We start from the raw sequence: 23,552 nt of genomic DNA, 5'->3' as shown, positions 1-23,552 counted from the left end.
ATTTTATTTGTCATAAAGTTAGGTTGACAAGATAATAAAATTAAAGGGTTAAAACCCCTCTTACAAATGATTGATTTTGTATACGTCCACACTAACGTGGCATACAAAATTAACGGTGTTTGAGATAATTTTATTTGTCATAAAGTTACGTTGACAAGATAGTTAATGGGTAAAACCCTCCTCTTACAAATGTTGATTTTGTATACGTCCACACTAACGTGACATGCAAAATTCACGGTGTTTTGAGGTGTTGGTAAATTTAAATAGTATTGTTAGAGGAATCAATATTATTTTAAATTTAGAGTCTTGACCAAATATTTGATAGACCAACTATTAATTTTATTCGTCATAAAGTAAGGTTGACGAGATAATAAAATTAAATGATAAAATTTCCTCTTTGAATTTGTATACGTCCACACTAACGTGGCATACAAAATTCATGGGGATTTTTAAGGAGTTGGTCTTAACCAAATATTTTTGTGATTCTTAGGAAGATGGTCAATCCCTAGCTGATATACTTTAGGATAGACTTAGTGGTCCCAATTATAATTGATTGGAAATAGAATTTGGACATTAAGGTAGACTGTCCTCTTAGAACTAAGAACAGTATAGGTGTATTTTATTCATTAGTTGATACATGTTTAGTGGAGTTATCTACCGGTACCTGGTGTGTAGATATGGGATGACATGTCTGCAATTCATTGCAGGGTTGAAACCCGACAACTAAATGAAAATAAAAACACCGTCCACATGGGCACTACTGCAAAAGTAGCAGCTGTTGCAGTGGGAGAGGTTTATTCTCTAATAGGAATAAAATTTGGATTATTAGGAATTGTCTTTACATACTAAGTTTAGAAAGAACCTGATTTCAGTTTCTAAACTATTATAGAATAGATATTGTGTCTATTTTGATAACAAAGTTGTTATCAAGAAAAATAGGCAAGTTATCTATTCTGGTATGTTGGTTGACAATTTATAATCCAATAACTCCCATGATGCAACAAATGAAAATTAGTCACACATCTTCTAATTTTAAGAGAAAGCAACCTTCGGAAATGAACCAATTATATCTTTGGCATCTAAAGCTAGGTTATATTAACTTAAGTAGGATCCATTGGTAGCTGATGAACTTTTGGGTTCATTAGTAGTGGAAATCTTTCCAACCTGCGAGTCTTACTTGGAAGGAAAATAACCAAGAAGCTTTTAAGTCCAAGGGGTATGGAGTCAAAGATATGTTGAAATCGGTTCATTCTGATTTATGTGATCCTATGACTATCCAGACAAGAGGTAGTATTGAATATTTCATCTATTTTATAGACAACTATTCAAGATACAAATAAATTTACTTAATGTACCGCAAGACTAAGTACTTTGATTAGTTCAAAGAGTACAAGGCTGATGCGGAGAAATGTTAAAGTAAATGTCACTATGGTAAGATCATAGTGGCAAGTACCTCTTGAGAGATTTTAGGAGTCACTTATCAGTAGTTGGATTTCAACCCCAACTAACTGCACCTGGTACACCCCAACAAGGATGGTGTAGTAGAAAGAAGGTAAAAGACTCTTATGAAATAATTAGATAGATGATGAGTTATTCAGAAAATTACCAAATTTGTTTTAAGGATAAACTCTGATAACAAAAGTGAACATAGTACCTTCCAAGTTAGAACTCTCTACTCATATAGAATTGCTGAATAGGTGAAAACCTATTTTGAAGCATATTCGGATTCGGGTAATCCAGCACATATGCTAAAGAGAGATAATGATAAGTTGGATAGGAGTTCACTTGTTTGTAAGATATCCTAGATAAACAAAAGTAGGTTTATAGTCTTAAAAATCAGAAGGTCATTGTTAGCATAAATGACTGATTTTTAGAAAAGGACTATATAATGAACCACGTGCTCATAAGTAAATTTGTTCTTAAGGAAATAATAAAGGACATGTCTAACCTAGTACCAACTGTACAAGATGAGATACCATAAGAAAATTGCAACTCGTATCACAAATTGATACACAATTACAGAAAGTGTCTTATTGTAGTGGGAGGGTTGTTATGCAACCTAAAAAGATTCATGTTTTGGGAGAGTTTTTGGACTCGATCCCTGGAGGACATGAACCTGATCTCCGGACATATGACGAAGCACTCCAAGATAAAGATGCAATATCTTGGCAAAGAGTAATGAATAACAGAATTAGAATATATGTATTCTAATAAAATCTGGAAGCTTGTAGAACCACCAAATGGTGTAAAAGCCTTTGGGTATAAAAAGGTCTATAATAGGAAAAGAGGGATAGACAGGAAGGTAGAAACTTTCAAAGCAAGGTTAGATGAAAAAGGAAACTTTTTCACGGGTAGCCATGCTTAAGTCTATCCGGATTCTTTTATTTATTTGGCAAGTGGATGTCAAGACAGCATTCCTTAATGGAAGTCTTGAAGAAAGCATCCATATATAGCAACCAGAAGGGTTCATTACAAATGGCTAAGAGCATCTTGTGTAAAGCTCAATCAGTCTATGGACTGAGGCAAAGCTTCAAGGTCTTGGAACATCCGGTTTATCAAAGTAATTCAGACCTATGGATTTATTTAGTAACCGGGTAAGTCTTGTGTATACAAAAGGTGTGATGGAAGCGTGGTGGTATTTCTTGTACTATACATAGATAACATTTTTTGTAGTTGGAAACAATATCAAAATGTTGCCAGAAGTAAGGGTATGGTTGTCCAAACAATTCGATATAAAGGACTTGGGAGAATGAATATATTCTTGAGATCAAAGTAATAAGGGATCGCAAGAAAAGAATATTTTACTTATCCCAAGCTTCATACATCGGAAAAATCCTTGCTCGTTTTAAAGCATGCAAAACTCCAAGAAAGGTTTCTTACCTTTTAAGGATGGAGTAACTTTATCTAAAGATATGTCTCTGTAGACATCAAAGGAGATAAAGGAAATAAAGCGATTCTTTATGCTGTCGGAAGCCTAATAAATGCTATGCACGAGATAAGAAATCTGTTTTGCCAAGGGCATAGTTGGCAGATATCAAAATAACTCTGGACAAGGACAGTGGATTGCAGTAAAGCATATATTGAAGTACCTTAGAGGCACTAGAGATTATATGCTAGCTTACAAGGCAGTTAATTTGGTCCTTGTGGGTTGCACGGATTTTGGCTTCCAATCGGATAGGGACAATAATAAGTCAATCTCGGGGTTTTGTGTTTACTTTAGGAGGTAAAGTCATAACTATGGAAGAGTGATAAGCATAGGTGTTTTTCTGGACTCCACCATAGAAGCTTAGTATATGGCAAGCCTCTGAGGTAGCTATAAAAGCTGAATGACTCAATAACCTCAAGATAGACTTAGATATGATTTCTGGTTTGTCCAAAGATTATTACAATTTATTGTAATAATGTTGGTGCAGTAGCAAACTCGAAGAAACCATAAGTCTATAAGGCAAGTAAACACAATAGAGCGCAAGTACCACCCAATACGAGGAATCATATAAACGAGGAGAAGTTGTTGCCGCCTAGATTGCATCAGGTGATGACCTATAGATCCTTTCACTAAGGTCCTTAAGGCAAGAGCTTTTGATGGGCATGTTGGAGGGATGGGAATCAGATGTATGGGACCTCACACGAGGGGAGCAGGTTGCTTCGGCCCTTGGTCCCCTCGGCGGTTGATGAGCGGCTAAGGGTCTCCGCTCGTCATGAGGAGCCCGTTCGGTTGGTGTTTCTTTTTTCCTGGCTGCCTGCGCTTCTTCCACATTGATATATTCATTGGCCCGGTGCAGCATATGATCATAATCTCGGGGCGGCTTTCGGATGAGCGACCGGAAGAAGTCCCCATCCACAAGGCATTGCGTGAAGGCATTCATCATTGTCTCCGATGTGGCTGTGGGAATATCCATCGCCACTTGGTTGAATCGCTGGATGTAAGCTCGAAGCGATTCTCTCGGCTCTTGCTTGATTGCGAACAAGCTGACACTTGTCTTCTGATAACGCCGACTGCTGGCGAAGTGGTGGAGGAAGGCCGTTCGGAAGTCCTTGAAACTAGTGATAGATCCGTCCGGCAGCCTCCGAAACCACCATTGAGCCAATCCCGATAAAGTGGTAAGAAAGACTCGGCACTTTACTCCATCTGTATACTGATGGAGCGTAGCTGTGTTATCGAACTTACCCAGATGATCATCCGGGTCTGTTGTTCCATTGTACTCGCCGATCGTCGGAGGCACGTAATGCTTGGGCAAAGGGTCTCGTAGAATAGCCTCCGAGAGTTGGCGATTGATCCGCTCGGGAGATGAATCCTCTTGGGGAGCTTTCCCCTTTCTGTCTTCTCGCCTAGGCATTTCGTCGGAAGAAGATCCTCTATCTCTCCGAGCTGGTATGGCTTCAGGGGTGCAGAATAAGGCCCGATGGAATGCAACGGTGGCTTGAGGTGCTTCCGCTCGGCCACCCGACACAGATGTTGCTTGCTGCTCCGGCCACTCGGCTGACGCTTTTTGTTTTTGCTCCACAAGTTTGGCGGCCCTCATCTCGACCAGAGTGTCCAACTCTTCTTGTGAGAGTGCCACATTGTGTATTCTTCCAGCCTCGTCCATTGTCTCTGTTCGGATGCAGGTGCGTTCCCACAGACGGCGCCAAATTGATCCTGTCCGAACCAGGGGTCAACGAACGCTAGGGATGTGGCGCTCCCTGCTGGATCCTCGAGTTCTCCGTGAACTCAGAACAAAACCGAGCCGAGGGTGTCCGCGACGACCCTCACGCTCAGCGAGGAAATAGATGAAGAGGTGTCTCGAAGCGAAGACTGTCCCCTCCGGTGAAAGCGGAGACCTTATATAGACCTCTCCAAGGGCACAGGCGCGATGAAGCCATCTCTGTTTCGACCATGCCGGTATGGGTGCATCGGAAGGACTATGCCCGATATGGGTGCATCGAAGACGTCCATAAGGCCATCCGCTCTTGTATCAACCTCTCCATGATGTGGCGAGATCCTCCCTCGTGCACTCTTGTATGCAGCATAATCATCGAGACATGCCTGCGACATCCCATATTACGAGCGAGCGGATAGGCCGCTCGGCTAACCTTCGTACCCTCGCCCTTGTCCTGGCCGAACGGACCACCCGCTCGGCCCTTCAGTCCCAGCCGGGCAGACGCCCCGCTCGGCCATTCGGTTCTCCCGCCTTGGCGTCGGAAACCCCAGCCCATGACTGGGTTATCTTTGGTTCCGCTCGGACATACTCAGCTGCTCGGTGCGGCCATTAACTGCTTAGCCCTCCATCTGTCCTCAAGCTGAGACCCTTCAGGAAGTGGATCCCCCATTCTTACCGCCGGATCAATTATATTATAAATTTTATTATATTATAAATTTAATTAATTACTCCTAACCAAACAGATAACTGTATTACATTATATTATAAATTTAGACTTTCAATTACCTCTAGTTGTCTCTCCCTAATGTTGTATAGTTTCGAATACTAGGACATTTATTATGTCACTTTAGTCGTTATGAATTTTACAATCTAACTTCATTCAATAGGAAATTTATTATGTCACTTTAGTCGTTATGATTTTTACAATCTCACTTCATTCAATAAGATCTGATTTTACTGATTTTTATTATGTCACTTTATTTATTTATTTATTTTTTAACCTCCCTTATGTCTTGACCATTTACACTAATGGCTAGTAGTCATCCGTGATTTACATCCTTCGTGTTAACCTAGGAATGGATTGACGGGGGCGCTGAGAGCGAACGAATCACCTTTTGCCACATGGTTTTATTGATTTTTATCATCTAACTTCACTCTGGTCAAACTTTATCCATTAAAATATATTTTTTTCTAACTTCTAATTACTATTTATTACTTAGTAGGTTTCTTAGTGTTCGTGAATGATCCGGCAGTGAGGAGGGGGGACCCTCCTTTAAGCAGAGTCCACGCCACGTGGAGGTTGAAAGATAAAAGGTCAATCAGGGCTCAGGGGTTCGGCCGAGCGGATAAAGATTTGGGCGACTGGCCGAATGTTCTGAGCGGAAGCAAAGACACCCCGGCGGGGAGTCGGGGTTCCGACGCTCATGTTGAACAAGATCGTATGGCCGAGCGGGTTTAGGGTCCGCTCGGCCGAAGGCATAAAGTAACAATACTGCGAACAGTCTCTACAGAGCACACTACCCGGGAATCTCCTAAGCGGACCAGCACATACGACCGGCCGGACGTGAGGATATTGCCGACCGGCCGGACGCTCGACATGGGGTAAGAAGAGACAAAAGGACAAGGGAACATCTTCTGACAGCGGGTATGTTCAACGACCAGGTCATACGCAGGATCTTACGACAGAGGGTTCCGCTGTCCCATCAGAGATGTGCTCGGACTGTAGCAGTATGGTGTCAGGTAAGCTCTTCTGACAAGCCCATACTGAGGTATGGTTAGAGGACACGTATTCGCCTCGGTAGGTGTGCGTGAGCCTCTTTACAGCTCTATATAAGGAGCCTCACACTTCGTCGGAGGTACGCATTCTCGCATATTCATAGCCACTTTCTCGTCTTCCTCTTGCCTGACTTGAGCGTCGGAGGGTTGTCGCCGGGAACCCCTTCCCGGCCCGACTTCCTTGCAGGTTCGCCGGAGATCCACACGACCGGTCGGAGATCTACGTCAGCAATTCGGAGAGCACCACGTGCCCAGCGTCCGTTGATTCAGCGTTCGGACAGGATCAATTTGGCGCCGTCTGTGGGAACGCTCCTGCATCCGATCGGAAGCAATGGACGAAGCTGGACTACCGCACTCGGTGATGCTCTCCACAGAGGAGCTCGACGCTTTGATCGAGACAAGAGCAGCTAAGCTTGTGGAACAGAGACAGAAGTCGCAAGCCGAGCGGACATCAGCATCAGGGGGCCGAGCGGAAGCACCGCATGCCACGGTTCCATTTCATCGGGCCCTATTCCGCACGCCTCCTGAAGCCACAACAGTCAATCGTGATCGAGGATCTTTATCAGATGAAGTGCTAATACGAAACAACAGAAAAGGCAAGGCCCCCCCGAGCGGATGCCTCCCCTGAGCGGATCAACCGTCAGTTTTCGGAGGCAATCTTGCGGGACCCTCTGCCAAAGCACTATGTGTCCCCGGCGATCGGTGAATACAATGGAACCACCGACCCGGACGATCACCTGGGTAAGTTCGACAACACAGCCACCCTTCATCAATACACAGATGGAGTAAAGTGCCGAGTGTTCCTTACCACCCTCTCGGGATCGGCGCAACGGTGGTTTCGGAGGCTTCCGGACGGATCCATCACAAGTTTCAAGGAGTTCCGCACGGCCTTCCTCCATCATTTTGCAAGCAGTCGGCGCTACCAGAAGACTAGTGTCAGTTTATTCGCCATCAAGCAAGAGCCCAGAGAGCCGCTCAGAGCTTATATACGACGATTCAACCAGGTGACCATGGACATTCCAACGGCCACCTCAGAAACGATGATGAATGCGTTCACGCAAGGCCTCATGGACGGGGACTTCTTCCGCTCGCTCATTCGGAAGCAGCCCCGAGATTACGATCATATGTTACACCGGGCCAATGAATACATCAATGTGGAGGAAGCCCAAGCGGCCCGAAGGAAGGAAGCTCCAACCGAGCGGGCGCCCACTGCCGAGCGGAAGCCGCACACTGCTCATCAGCCGCCCAGAGGACCGCGAGCTGAAGCAGCCTGCCCCCAGCAACATGCAAGATCCCACGCCATTCAAGAAGTATCTGCCGAGCGACCCAAACCTAAAAAGAAGGTATGGACCCCCAATGTTTTGCTCATTTCACCGGACAGACACGCATAATACAAGAGCTTGCCGAATCCTTCCCTTGATCGCCCACCCCGTGCCCCGGGGTGGCCACCGTCGATCGCCATCATCCGACAGGCGACAGCGCCTTCGTGAAGCCGATCGGATGATATCTGACAGGCGACAGAGACAGACTCCCGAGCGGCATCATACTCCGAGGCGTGAGGACAATCCCCGGAGGTCTAGGGAGCATCCTAGGTCGTCCGCTCGGGAAGAAGAAAATAGAAGCAACACTTCCCGAGGCGAAATCAACATCATCGCTGGGGGGCCGACTGGAGGCGACTCCAACAGAGCAAGGAAGGCGAGCGTCAGACAGCTTCAGATCCATACGGTCAGCTGCAGCCAAGAACGGGCGAGCGGGCCCGAAATCAGTTTCGGACCCAAGGACTTGGAGGGAGTCGAAGTGCCGCATGACGACACTCTCCTCATCAAAGCGGTAATAGCTAACTACACTATTCACCACATTTTCATTGATACAGGAAGCTCGGTCAACATTATATTCAAAAAGGCCTTCGACCAACTACAAATTGATCGAGCCGAGCTGCTGCCCATGACGACCCCCCTCTACGGGTTTACGGGCAATGAAGTTCTGCCGGTCGGACAGCTCCGACTGGCTATTTTGTTGGGAGAGCCGCTCAGAAGGACGCGGATTGCCAACTTCGCCGTGGTCGACTCTCCCTCAGCGAGTTCCGAGCGGCCGTATCCACCTTCCACTAGAAGATCAAATTCTCGGTGGAGGATAAAGTGGGAGAAGTACGAGGAGGCCAGCTGGCGGCTCGGCAGTGCTACGTTGAGATGGTCTGAGCTGAAGCTAATTCCGCTCGGAAGACGCCACGGATCGAGGTGAACGCTATAACCGAAAAATCACCCTCTTTGGTTTATGAAGAAAAAGAGGAAGTGCAGATTCACCCAACCCGATCGGAGGCCACCACATTCATTGCGGCCGATCTGGAGGAGAGCCAGAAAGAGGAAGTGATCAAATGTCTCCAGAGAAATTGTGATGTCTTCGTTTGGTCAACGCACGAGCTGTCGGGAATCTCGCCAAATATCGCACAGCATGAGCTTCACGTCCGACCGGACGCTCGGCCAGTGAAGCAAAGGAAGAGGGACTTCAGCGCCGAACAAAATGCCATCATCCGAGCGGAGGTCGAGAAGCTCTTGGAGGCCGGCCACATACGCGAGGTTCAGTTTCCGAGCTGGCTGGCGAACGTGGTACTAGTCTCCAAACCGGGCAACAAGTGGAGAGTTTGCATCGATTTCCGGGATCTCAACAAAGCATGCCCAAATGATTTTTATCCTCTACTCTGGATCGATCAACTGGTGGACTCCACAGTCGGCTGCGAGTTGATATGCATGCTCGACGCCTATCAGGGCTACCATCAAGTGCAGCTCGCCCGAGAAGATCAAGAGAAGGTTAGCTTCATTACAGCCGACGGCACGTACTGCTACAATGTGATGCCGTTCAGACTGAAGAACGCGGGAGCAACTTACTAGCGCTTGATGAACAAAGTGTTCAGGGAGCAGATCGGACGAAATTTGGAAGTGTACGTGGATGATATTCTCATCAAGTCCGTCCGAGCGTCCGATCTCTTTAAAGACATGGAGAAGACTTTCCGAACGCTGAGGAAGTATGGAGTTAAGCTAAACCCTCAGAAGTGTCTGTTCAAAGCAAAAGACGGGCGTTTCTTGGGCTACATAGTGACCGAGCGGGGCATCGAGGCAAATCCCAGCAAGGTGAAAGCATTACAAGACATGCCGCCCCCAAGAAATCTGAGGGAAGTACAGCGCTTGACCGGTTGGATAACAGCATTGTCCAGATTCATCTCGAAGACGGCCGATCGGAGTTTCCCGTTTTTCAAAATCTTGCGCAAGGCTACCAAGTTTCATTGGGATGAAGAATGCGATCGGGCGTTCGAAGAGATGATGACGTACCTGAACTCTCTGCCTGTGCTAGCCAAGCCAGCTGTGGGTGAGCCACTCTGTATTTACTTATCTTCAATTGAGCAAGCAGTAGACTCGGCATTAGTGAGGGCGAGCGGAGAAGAACCCGTGTATTTCTTAAGTCATATTTTAAAGGACGCAGAATCTCGCTACACTGGGCTCGAGAAACTGGCTTTTACTTTGGTCCTCGCCGCTCGGAGACTTCGTCCTTATTTCTTGGCACATACAATCATCGTCCGGACGAATAGCCCATTGGGAAGAGTGCTGTTGAATCCAGAAGCGTTCAGACGGCTAATCAAATGGACAACGGAGTTGAGCGAATTTGACATTCAGTACCAACCCCGCTCGGCGATAAAGGCGCAGTCCTTGGCAGATTTTATCACCGAAGTGCAAAGGCCAGAGCCCGAAGCTATGTGGAAAATATTTGTGGACGGATCGTCCACTCAGCTCGGGAGCGGGATTGGCGTGCTATTACTCTCTCCCCAAGAAGAAAGGATGCACTTATCCGTCCGGCTGGATTACAGAGCTACAAATAACGAAGCGGAGTATGAGACCCTTATAGCTAGCTTACAGGCCGCCCGACATGTGGGGGCCGGTCGGGTGACGCTGCATTCAGATTCTCAGTTGGCCGCTCAGCAGCTCTTTGGCACTTTTGAGATTAACAACGCTCGGATCAAACTCTACGCTGAAGCCTTCGAAAAGCTCAAGGCCAACTTCAGAGAAGTCATTATCCAGAAGATACCTCGAGCGGAAAACCAGGCAGCAGATGAGTTAGCCAAACTTGCAAGTTCAATATTACCGGTCGTCTTCCAGCAGCCAATTGAACAAGTATCTTAGGTGGCACACGTCGACCGGATGGAGGGCCTCGAGTTTCCGATCGATTGGAGGACAGCCATCATAGAATTTCTTCGGTCGGGGACAACACCATCCGATCGGGAAGCAGCCTAGCTATTAAGGAGGAGAGCTGGTCGGTTCACGCTCATTGGAGACCAACTCTACAAGAAGGCTTTCTCTCGACCACTGTTGAAGTGTGTAAGCTCAGAGGACGCGGCGTACATCCTTCAAGAAGTGCATCAAGGATCGTGCGGAGGGCATCCGGGCGGACGATCGTTGGCTAAGAAGATCCTGCTGGCCGGATACTTCTGGCCAACCCTGCAAGCAGACGCCGCTCGGACCGTCGCGACGTGTCTTTCCTGCCAGAAGTATCACAACTTCTCCCACCGACCGGCGGAGGAAATGAAAGCTGCTACCGTATCCTGTCCGTTCGACCAATGGGGAATGGATATTATGGGTCCATTTCCTATGACGACTGGTCAGCGGAAGTTTCTACTAGTGGCGGTCGACTACTTTTCCAAATGGGTGGAGGCCGAGCCACTAGCTAAGATCACCGAGCAGATGGTCAAAAAATTTATTTGACAGCATATAATTTGTCGGTTTGGCATCCCTCACCGACTAGTATCTGATAACGGACGACAGTTCGTCGGGAAGCAGCTCGAAGACTGGTGCAAAAGTTATGGCATTGAACAACACTTTACTTCCGTGACGTATCCTCAAAGCAACGGCCAAGCGGAGGTAACCAACAGAGAAACCCTTAGAATTCTTCGGGCTCGACTTGACCATATAGGAGGAAGCTGGGTGGACGAGCTGCCAGACGTTTTATGGGATATCCGAACGACCCCAAAGGAAGGGACGGGCATCACGCCATTCCATTTAGTGTACGGCAGTGAAGCGGTTATTCCGGTCGAAGTCGACGTCGAGTCCGTCCGGATCCAGAATTATGATGATGATAATGCCGAGCGGAGGAACATGGAACTGGACTTGGTCGACGAAGAGCGAGCCAAGGCGTCCGTCCGGCTGATGGCGTATCGGTAAAGAATGAAGCAGAACTACAACCGGCGCGTGATCCCTAGAGCATTCCAAGTTGGCGACCTTGTCTGGAAGAAAGTAAAGCCGGTCGGCGACGTTGGCAAGATGGAGGCTCCTTGGGCGGGCCCCTTCAAAGTCATCGAAAAGCTCCGCTCGGGTGCTTATTATTTGGAGGATGAAGACGGACGGCGGTTGGATCAACCATGGAGCGCGAATCATCTCCAGCCGTACCGAGCTGGGTGAGAGGTGCGCTGGTGTAATTTTATATATGTTTTGGTCGCCTATGTCCTTGTAATGCAGGAAGCAAAATGATAAAAGATGGCAAATAGCTTCGCCAAACGACAGTGTTAAAATTAGCCTTAAAGGCCGTCGAGCTCCGATGTTAAAAATCGAGAGTCGAGCTGGCGACTATAAACCCTCCGAGCGGAAGACCGTCGAGCTCCGACGTTAAAAATCAAGAGTCGAGCCGGCGACTATAAACCCTCCGAGCGGAAGACCGTCGAGCTCCGACGTTAAAAATCGAGAGTCGAGCCGGCAACTATAAACCCTCCGAGCGGAAGACCGTCGAGCTCCGACGTTAAAAATCGAGAGTCGAGCCCGTGACTATAAACCTCCGAGCGGAAGGCCATCGAGCTCTGACGTTAAAAATCGAGAGTCGAGCCGGCTCCGACGTTAAAAATCGAGAGTCGAGCCGGCGACTATAAACCCTTCGGCCGGACTAAGGCAATAAAGACAATCGTGAGCCAGTACCCAAAAGTACTCGCCGTCAATACCGTTCGACCGCCTATATGCTCCGCTCGGCCAAGTACCCAAAGGTACTTCGTCAACATCCAGCGAACAACTTCTTCTGTCGAAGCAAGACATATTCAGCCGAGCGGAATATCTACGCAAGAGGTGTGATAAGAGCCGAGCGGGGCAACACTCATATTGAGTAGCAAAAGAGAAAGCGAGTAAAAGGATAGCATTATAGAAATTAAGGCCGAGCGGCCGAATTACAAAAAAGAGGATAGTCTTTGGCCGAGCGGCCGAATTACACATATACTTCCTACTCTAAATACTCGTAGAGATCCTTCGGGATGTTGTTGAGGAGTGTTGCCTGGTCTTGAGCGGGGATAACGGCGGAATCGGAAAGTTGCCCTTTGGACTTCAAATATTCTGTCGTGGCATTCATGGCAAGTTCAAAGGCCATGTACATCCGCTCGCAAACTTTCTTCGAAAAATCGGCCGAACGGATGTAATTCTGTCTCAGGGCGGCAACTCGGCTTGGCTCGGCCTCTTGATATTCTTTAAGTGCCGCTCGGGAAGCATCGACGGCTGCCTGGTGTTCTTGTAAAGCAGTCTCGAGCTTCTCCACCTCATCCGATCGGGCAATCTTCTCGTTGGCCAGTTGCTCCATCAACTCCTTTACTTTTGCTCCAGCCCCCGAGCCTCTACGTTCTTCTTCTCCAGATCGGAGATAGCTGTTTTCTTCCGCTCGGTGGCCAGGCTTATCTTGCGATCCAGTGATTTGTTCAGGCGATCAAGTTCGGCCAGATTGTGCGCCTGGTCGGCCGACTTCTTCCGCTCGGCCTCCAGTAAATCTTGGGTCTTTTTGAGCTCTTTTTGCAGCTCGGTGTATGACGGACCTTGTGAGCCGGGAGGGCCACCCGGAGCCTTCAGCTTCTTTAATTCTGCGTCCACCATCGCCAGACGACTGCAAACGACGATCTCCTCCACCCATCTCTGTCACGAGCAAAGTTGTTAGAAGCCGGTCGGAGAGAATGCGTAAAGGACTAGAGAAAACAAACTTACCCCCGTGGCCTGTTGCATGTGGCTGTTGGCCAGATTACTGAGGGGAATTATTGCGACGCGTGCCCGAGCGTCGACTCACATTTCAGCTAAGGGCCCTTTCATTGTGATCAGGTGCTCGGGCGTAGTTGGCCGATCGGCTTTGGGCATTAATTCCTCGGTGGGGAGATGCAGCGAAACCCGGATGGTGCGGCGCCGACCGGGAGTCGTCTGGGCGGACGCCGGGGATGGATCGGAGGCCGACGCCGAAAATTGGGACAAAATCGCTGAATGTTGGACTTTGCGGGGAGCAGGTGGAAGGGCGCTGATTGGAATGGCCTCAAGGGGGTCCACAGACGCGTCTAGTTGGGAGGGCGTCCGATCGGACGAAATCACCTCCACCTTTGGCGCTTTGCCTCGAGAAGTGGCGGTGACCCGCTCGGATGGATGGACCGCAGATGTAGCCGAGCGGAGTGGTGTTTCCGCTCGGCGTCTCTTTTGTCAGAGGGGGCGCTCTTCCTCTTGAGCCGAGCCCTCATCCCGAACGGAAGGCTCTCGACTAGCAGTTGCGCCAGCCGCTGGCTCCGGGAGAGAAGCCTGGGCGGCCGACTCTCCAGCATTTGTCTCGCTCTCGCCTTCGTTGGAGCCGACCGGCTGAATGCCCAATTGCTCTATCTCTTTGGCCACCGCGGCCTCGAGCGCCGCCGCCTTCTTTTTCAAAATTCCAGCCATCACCGACTCCATGACGATGTTCGCTGCAAAGGAAAACAGAGAAAATTAGTTAGCAATTAAAACGAATGCACAAAGTAAAATTCTTATCGAAGCCGCTCGGAAGGGGGTCCTGATCGGACTCAGACCGAATATATACATCACCCCTTCAGACAGGAATTTGTTGATGTCAAACCTCAGACCGGCCAGCATGTTGGCAGCATGAAGATAGTCCGGTCGGGTTTTGAACCTTTTGAGCTCTAGTGAAGTTGGTGGTCCGATCTGCCACTTCGTTAGGAAGGGGGCTCGCTCGAGCATACGAAGGTAGAAGTAGAATTCTTTCCAATGCTTATTGGAAGAAGGAAGTTTATTGAAGAAAACTAAACCGGGCCGAGCTTGGAACTGGAACATATATGTGACCAGCTCGAACTGTTTAGGGTAATAAAAATAATAGAAAACCTCCGGTCGGGGGGGGGGGGGATGTGGTGGATTTTGAACAGGACAACGACGCCGCATAAAAGGCGGAAAGTATTGGGGACTAGGCTTCCGAGCGGAATGCCGAAAAAATTACAGACTTTAACGATGAAGGGATGAATGGGAAATCGCAGACCGACTGTGAACTAGTCGCGGAAAACACAAAAGGCTCCGCGCGGCGGTTTGTGTGGCCTAGCGGAGGGAGTGGGTAAGATAATTTCAAAGTCAGATGGGATGTCAAAATTATCCATCAAAATATCGGCGTTGCGCCGATTGAAGCGCGACTCCATGGTAGTATAACATGGGTCGAGGGCTTGGTCAAGAGGTTGGGAGGAGCTAGCCATTGTCCGAGCGGACGAAATCAAAAAAGGCGAAGGTAGAGGATAGGAGAAAGAAGACAGCAAACGAAATGATGCCCCGAGGATCGAAACTCGGGAAAGAAATGCAAAGAAAACACAAGAACCAGAGAGGGAAAGAAGGAGAACCTTACAACGAGGAGGAGGATCGAGGAAAGCGTACCAGAGATCGCCGAAAATAGAAGAGCAAGATCGCCGGAAATCTGGAACGTGAGAAGCAGCGGTAAGCACGCGACAGCAGAAGTGAGGCGAAGAAAAGAAGAGAAGCCTTTATAGGGTGGCACCCGAGCGGCCTCCACCGTCGGATCCAGGTCGCGAGAATCGGAGCACACATCGCGCCGTCCATTTCGAACCGCCTCGGTCTCGTCACCCGCGGCGCCGCCGCCGTACGATGACGTTAGCAAAGCCACGTGGCATTCCATCATGGGGGAGCATTTAAGGAGCGCCTTAACGAGGCACAGAGCGCGTGCTCGACCTTAATGATGAAGATTGGCGAAAACTTCGAAAAGATACTGAGAAATGTTGGCGTTGACTGGCGTTTTAGTTGCCCCCTTTGTGTCCGAGCGGAGGGTAGTTATATATGGACGCCGCTCGAAGCAACTGATGGTCCAGTCAGTCGAACTAATCGCCTCATTTGACTAGACTTGAAGGGGAGGCAAGTGATCCGGTAGTGAGGAGGGGGGACCCCCCTTTAAGCAGAGTCCACGCCACGTGGAGGTTGAAAGGTAAAAGGTTAATCAGGGGTTCGGCCGAGTGGATAAAGATTTGGGCGACCGGCCGAATGTTCCGAGCGGAAGCAAAGACACCGCGGCGGGGAGTCGGGGTTCCGACGCTCATGTTGAACAAGATCGTATGGCCGAGCGGGTTTAGGGTCCGCTCGGCCGAAGGCATAAAGTAACAATACTATGAACAGTCTCTACAGAGCACATGCCCCGGGAATCTCCCGAGCGGACCAGCACATACGACCGGCCGGACGTGAGGATATTGCCGACCGGCCGGACGCTCGACATGGGGTAAGAAGAGACAAAAGGACAAGGGAACATCTTCTGACAGCGGGTATGTTCAACGACCAGGTTATACGCAGGATCTTACGACAGAGGGTTCCGCTGTCCCATCAGAGATGTGCTCGGACTGTAGCAGTATGGTGTCAGGTAAGCTCTTCTGACAAGCCCATACTGAGGTATGGTTAGAGGACACGTATTCGCTTCGGTAGGTGTGCGTGAGCCTCTTCACAACTCTATATAAGGAGCCTCACACTTCGCCGGAGGTACGCATTCTCGCATATTCATAGCCACTTTCTCGTCTTCCTCTTGCCTGACTTGAGCGTCGGAGGGTCGTCGCCGGAAACCCCTTTCCGGCCCGACTTCCTTGCAGGTTCGCCGGAGATCCACACGACCGGTCGGAGATCTACGTCAGCAATTCGGAGAGCGCCACGTGCCCAGCGTCCATTGATTCATCGTTCGGACAGGATCAGTGAACATTTAATATTAATTTTTATTTTTTTTAACCTGAATATTATGCCACATATTATCCACCAACGAACACATTAAGATCTACATAATAAAACAATGATTTTTCCCACAAATAAAATAAGGGAAAACAATACTTTAAAATCAATCTTATCCCTCGTAATTAAATTATAGAATAATTCGTCTTTGTTTTATCTAGTACTCAAACCCTTTAATGATTTTTTTTATATAAATAAAAGAATTTAATATTAAAAGGAAATTTATTTATAAACAATGAATTTTTTTTACCTATTTTCGGATAAGATACTATATTGAATATTTAACTTTTTTTTTTTTATTTCATCTCGACTTGTCACAAAAACAATTTTTTAACTACATATTAATTATTTTGAATTAAAATTAAATGTTTTATTTGAATATTTTGAATATAGTGTGTATCTTTTTTCTGTGCTTCAACTATATTTACTCTATTTTTTTTTCAAATTTATCTGATTTTAAATATGCATTTAACATTTTAAAATTATTAAAATAATTATTTCACGTTTAACCATTAATATTATTTGGTTATTTTAAAAGAATAATAACGTGGCATATTAATGGATAATGATTAAAATAATAAATGCTTAAATTTTTTAGAATTATTTATATAATTAATACGGAATATTTTACTCGATCCCTAATACCGCAGGCCTCCGCTCGGCGACTCCTCTTCCGTCTGCAACCACCGGAAGTCGCCTTACCGACGCCGATCTCCGATCGGTGAATTCTACGCTCTCTCCTCTCTGATATTCTCCCTGCGGCGATCACCTCCGTCGCCATCAGTCTCCACCAGGTCTCTAGAATCACGATTTCCCATCTATGTCATTGATTTTCACACGATTTCATCTTCCTTTTATAGGCGTCTAATGATATGTAATTGTGCTTTGTCAAATTTTGATTTTTATCCGATTTGATCGATTGCAGATATTTGTGGAAGTTGTCGCTTTGAACTTAAGCGAGACGATACGGTAGTTTTACTGTTTCGAAGATGGCATCAGCAATAATTTCTTATCTGCAAAAAATATGGCCATTGTCAACGTTTAAGGCTGATGATTTGAAAATTTCTGATAGATTAGTTCGCAAACTTTCAATACCAGATACGACAAAGCAGTTTGTTTTGGCTCTGCATGAACCTGATTCTGATGCTGTAGTATATATATTAGCTGCACAAAACTTGTCATTACAATCTGCCTTCGATGCGGAGGATCTGATCAAAGAAGTTAAGCCAAAGACTGTGGTGGCTCAAATTTCACTGTCGGCATTGGCTGATATCCAAGCCGAAGAGAAAGATGTAAGAAATGATCAAGCAAACCTTGTACCAACTTCATCAATTGGGGTTCTTAAAAGATGCTTCATTGAAAAAATCAGCAAGGATCATTATGAAAATTTTGCTGGGAGGCAGGTCTTGCAAGAGATCTTTGGGGTTGGATGTTATGGTCACTTCTTGTCCGCGAAGAGAGCTGCAGAAGAGATAGGTTCGGATTTTATGTTACTGGAGTCACCATATGACGGTAACGAAGGTGGGCATGCTACAACATGTTCAGACAATAATAAAGATGGAGGTCAAACCTTAGGGTTGAGAATACAAGCAATCAACTTACTTCCTCCAAAAGTTACTTCGGTTACATACTTCAATTCTAAAAGATTGTGCTTAGATGATGCAATTAAGGAACAAATGGTTAAGATGGTGATTCCATTCCTTGAGTTAGCGATCTCAAAAGGAGGTCAACCTGACTCTAATTTTGAAGAGGGATCTGTAAAAGATCAGCCAAAACTAGACTACAAGGTGCCTGCATTTGCACAGTCTTTCTACCCTTTATTTGCAGATCTACATGACATATTCATTGACCTTCCATCAATTGAAAAGGCTGTGGTTGCTGTACAGAGAATGCTTGTTGATATCAATGAAGGAAAACCAGTTAATACTCATACGTTATCAAATGCATACATTTTCAGGATTGCAGTTGAGAGTTTAAGGATTGCCTTAAACGATGCCGCACGTTGTCCAATGGAAAGAACAAATAAAGTCAATCCTAGCGAATTGGAGTATTTTGAGCTCCCATTGGAAGAGAAAGCGCATGTTCTTTTTGTACACACTCTCAGGAATCAGGCAAAGAAGTTTGGATCTATTGTTGCTATAGTTGACACTAGTTGCTTGGCTGGTCTGCGCAAGCACTGGAACACATCTGTGCCTCCCAAGGTGGCAGAATCAATCAATTTAGGTTCTACAGAATGCTATGAGGATGATCTTGAACATGAAAAGGTGATAGAAAACATGAAAAGGAATGGTCTTCTGGTGGATAAGCCTGTAGTGGCAGTTAGTGCTGGAGCTACAGTAGTTTTGGGTGCCTCTTCATTGTCTAAAGCAGTTCCTATGTCCACATTAATTAAGTTTTCCATGTATAAGATTCCTGCTACTTTGAAATTAAGCTTAACACAGCTGCAAAGAATAGCTATTATGAGCCTCAGTAAATTTTTTGCTGTGAATCCCTTCGCACAAGTACTTGCTAGTGCAGGAGCCAAGACCTCCGCTATGAAGGTGACCACATCAGCTGTGAAAATCCGTTCTGTGGCACACACTATGATAGCAGCAGCTGAGAAGACAAGTTTGTTGGCTATGAGAACTTCATTTTATGAAATTATGAGGAGTAGGAGTGTCCGACCAATTAGGTTTGCCCCATTGGCTATGTTTGGTTGCAGCATGGCTGCATGCACTGGGCTTCTAACTTATGGCGATGGAATTGAATGTGCTGCTGAGTCATTGCCTTCTGTTCCGATGATTGCATCTTTAGGTCGTGGTCTTCAAAGTTTGCATCAAGCATCCATGGAAGTGAGACAAACAAATGGCACCAAAATGCAGGAGGCTTTGCAGTCTTTAGTGCACAATTTGAAGAAGATGAGAAGACAATGAATAAAGTTTGAGGTATTTATTGGTTATTTGGTTCGTGTAATAAGTGGCCTCGTACTAAAAGGAATTTACGTCTTTTGCAAAGAATCTAACTTCTGTTTGTGCTTCTGCAGTACTGAAGCCCCTTAATCTGCTATCTCTGATAGAACAATGTCATAGTGATTGAGATTTCATTCATAATGGCTAAGATGGGTTCAAGATCAAGTGGATTTATTGGTGTACTGATGGTTTACCAAGACCACAGCAAATGCATTTCTCCTGGAACCAAGGTATTGCCACAATGATAAGTCTTGCTCTTAGGTATGCGATGTAGGATATCACCATGCTGCAGCTTCTTTGGTATTTCCAAAAATATACTTGTATTCAATATAATTTTTCACCTTTTTGAAAACTGAAATTGGTTTCCAGTGGTCTTTGGATTTGAAGTGTCATGTAGCTTGCTTTTGAAGCTTAGAAGCTTTAAAATATTGAATATCATGAACATTGAGTGAGTTTATTTGGTTAGGTACATAAAATCCCTAAGTAGTTGATTCTTGTATAAGAATTATCCCTAAGCAGTTGATTTCTTTATAAAAATTTCACTATGTTAGATTTTTAGGATCAATACTCTAGTGTTAGAGCATCTACATCAGTTTCTTTATAATATCTCTAAAATTTGAGGTAAACCATCCACTTTATTAAATTTAGACAATTATTTTTCACTACACACTACATCAGCTACCCTAAAATTTTCATTATCTTTATTTTTTTATTGTTTTATTCTCTCTATCTTTCACTTTTTTTATTATTTTTTCTCTCTTCCTGTATAATATCTACTTTTCATTACGTAATATATTTTCTTTATTTTTTTCTCTCCCAAATTAAATGATATTTTAATATTTAGGATTTCATTCCCTAAATTTAGAGAAGTACTATTCATGAAATCTAAATTTAGAGAATGGATAAGATAGCTGATACAAAGGTTTTTTTTACGTAAAATGTAAAATTTAAGATAAATTCTGTGTTTAGGAAAGCTGATGTGGATGCTCATATGTTATTTATAAAAGAAGAGAATATCTGCAAATAAGCTCTGTGATTGTTTATTGAAGTCTCAGCGATCATCTATTGGAATTTTTTTCAATTGATCCAAATTCATGAAACAACATGTAGGGTCGTTAGAAAAATTTTTGTGGTATCAAATACCTATGTAATGCTCCTTAACCAGCAAATAAACTACCTAAAGGAATTGACTTAATGCATGGAATGAGTAGAAGGAAGACAATTCTTTAATATCCATTTTAAATATAGTTCTAGTTAAGAATACATATATATTGTCATGGATAAATAATGAGTAACTTAATAATTAGTCATTGTGGTTTAGATTTATTAGAATATCAAAATTGTGCATATGTGGATTCATTGCAATCAAACATAGGAAATATTTCCAATATCTAATTCAAATCTATGGACACATAGGAAATGTATCTAATGGATTCATTGCAATCAAACATGTATCCAGTTAGTAGATTGACTGATGGTGACATTGACTAAGCAAAGCACAAATCCATATAGGCTAACATATTATTATTTTTAAAACTATTTGATAATTATAGTTTACAATTATTTGGTGTAATTAATTAACTATTCTTCCTTTTTTAGTATTAATTTTATTTCATACCAACTCAATAATAGGTCATTTGATAAGTTAGGTATCTTACTATTATTATTATTATTATTTTTCCATAAGATTAAACAAATTTTAGTAAGCATTAACCAAGAGCTAATAAGTTGCTAATTTAATAAACCAGTTGGTAAATAATAGCAATAATTGTTAAATACAAATATTATTATATTAATATTCTAATTAATGAATTATAATTATTATCATATTATTATAATATAATTTGTTTCAGTTAATGGAGCCTAATATTTAGTATTCTTGGGAATTTTTAATTTGGTTCAAATATTATACATTAAACATTTTTTTATAATATTCCTTTTTTATTTCTTTGTCCACTTATGTTCCCATCAATCCAGTATGTTTGATGTTTAGATTTTTTGACCGACTGATACCCATAATGATTCCACCAACTATGGAATCAATGACTTGTCAAGCATGTGATGAGGAGCTATGTAGTCTCAAATTAGCTCGATTATTAATTATGGGGAGAAACTTGTTGTCCACATTAGTTTCATACATTCATTATCATGAATTTACTCATATGAATACCTGGTTGTCCCCGGAGCTATGGTGTTGTGGTAGGATATGCAGGTTGTCACTCAGGCACCCACGGTTATGGTGTATTTGTAGGAATTTTTCCTCCAAATGGAGAGTGCAACCAAAGGATATTGGACTTTTGAGCTAGCCACCGCGTGCACTTCCGGATTTACTTTGATGGCCGGTGGAAAACTTTTGTGGGACTGGGCTGGTCACCCAGAGAGAGTCAATGAGGCTAACTGGATTTATCATTTATATATATATATATATATATATATATATATATATTAGTCGCAGCAGCAATGAATTTCATTTTACAGCCATGGAGTGCCAAAGAGAGGAATTTCTGTTATTTATGCATTGTCATCACTGAAAAGTGTGTTAAAGGCCAAATTTTTCGAAGTTAGCTACATAGATCTTATCCTACATAGATTATTTTATTACTGTATCAAAATGATTGTTCAGAGTGATTGACTTCAAGATTGATCTCAATGAGTTCAACATGTGATGCTTATGAAAGATTTATGCAACTCAAACAGTTACATTTTCCATTGTAGTGTTTCTTTTGTGGAAAGCTAAATCTGAATAAATTCATTAACATGTCAAAGCACTTTAGGAAGAGTCATCTGACACTTTGATGTGTTTGATTCCTGTTTTTCTGTTAGCTTTTGAGGTTCATAGATCATTGACCTTGATTGGTTGGTCAAAATATGATGATTCATTATGTTGATTGAAACACACTAGTGTTGTCTTGGATAACTCATGTGCAAATTATCGATGAGTATTCTTGATTCTCTTAGAAAGGATCATATTGCTGTGGGAGATCCTCGCCCTCCAACTTAATTATATAAACAAAATTTTTAACTCCTAGAAGTCGGCACTGAACTGTCAATCTGGTCTTTATTTTGTATTGCATTTTATTGTCTTCAATGCTAACAATGTTCAGACAGCTTGTGCTTGACTTCTCCTTCATTTGTGGCATCTTTTTCATCCAGACCAAACAAACATCGTTGATGGAGGCAATAAACTTTCTCCCGAGTCATGTTCAGGAACTTCGACATTAAGAGCCCATCTGAAAAGCTTCGTATACACTTGACCATCTGCAATAACATAAGGATCCATTGATTTGTATCTGCAGAAGGTCCCTATTCTCCAGTTTCAGAATGATGATGGCGCTTTCCCTTATCGGCGGCAGGGCTCTTCATATCATATTTAACATTGAGTTCATGTAACTTCTTGAACCATACTATTCTTATTATATGCAAAATCGTCTGTGGCACTGCAGATTCAGGAACTATCTTCTTTCCTTTTTTTAGATAACATCTATGGAAGGTGGCTTTTATACCTTACACCTTCGCCGACAACTTCTATGACCGTTACCGACATAATATACTTGGGAATGATCTTCTGGAGCAGGAAAGGGAGGAGACGGCTCAAAGAGTCTTTGCTGTGCTGGTAGAAGGTTGGGCTGACAATGAATTGAGAATATTATTCATTTTTTCTTCTCAATTGAATTTATTTTCTTTCTCACTTATTTCCTTCAATTTAAAAGGTTTTGACTTTCCTATGAAATATGTAAATAGGCATTTATTCATTCACAAATGTGAAATAGGATACTTGTCCTTGCAAACTCAATATTAAATATTCTTTTAATATTTTCAAACATATCGTTGGTGCCATTTGTACAGATTAAATTTGTGTGAGTGATTATCATTATTGCCTTGTAGGTGATTCCTATCTATTGTAATTTGTAAAAGTCAAGATTGTAAGCGAGGGTAGTCCAATGTCGGCACCTAAAGTTGACTATTATTCCGAGGTCTTCTATATGTAAACGAAACATGTGCCAATTTGTCCACCAATAACTTTGTTGGCTTACAAAGACGAAGAAGATTATTCAAAAAGTTCATTTATAAATGACTGAATTTCGTTTGAAAAAGGAAATACAATTGCAGTGGTTCATTTATATGAGAAATTCAAATTCCATTACACGAAAAATATCTTTTATATTATAATGATT

General features: G+C 44.1%; 1 protein-coding gene across 1 annotated transcript; it reads left to right on the top strand.

Moving 5' to 3' along the window:
* The first annotated feature begins 4,876 nt into the window (after positions 1-4,876).
* On the top strand, positions 4,877-23,200 carry LOC122050304. Its single transcript, XM_042611222.1, has 6 exons — positions 4,877-4,999; positions 17,355-17,398; positions 17,502-19,353; positions 19,452-19,607; positions 22,531-22,763; positions 22,852-23,200. The coding sequence occupies exons 1-3, from the start codon at positions 4,877-4,879 to the stop codon at positions 19,339-19,341; spliced, it is 2,007 nt and encodes a 668-aa protein (XP_042467156.1). The 3' UTR covers positions 19,342-19,353; positions 19,452-19,607; positions 22,531-22,763; positions 22,852-23,200.
* The last annotated feature ends 352 nt before the right edge of the window (positions 23,201-23,552 follow it).

This window comes from Zingiber officinale, chromosome 3A (assembly GCF_018446385.1).
Source record: "Zingiber officinale cultivar Zhangliang chromosome 3A, Zo_v1.1, whole genome shotgun sequence".
In the NCBI taxonomy this organism is placed as follows: domain Eukaryota; kingdom Viridiplantae; phylum Streptophyta; class Magnoliopsida; order Zingiberales; family Zingiberaceae; genus Zingiber; species Zingiber officinale.
This window is presented reverse-complemented; position numbering and strand designations above follow the sequence as displayed.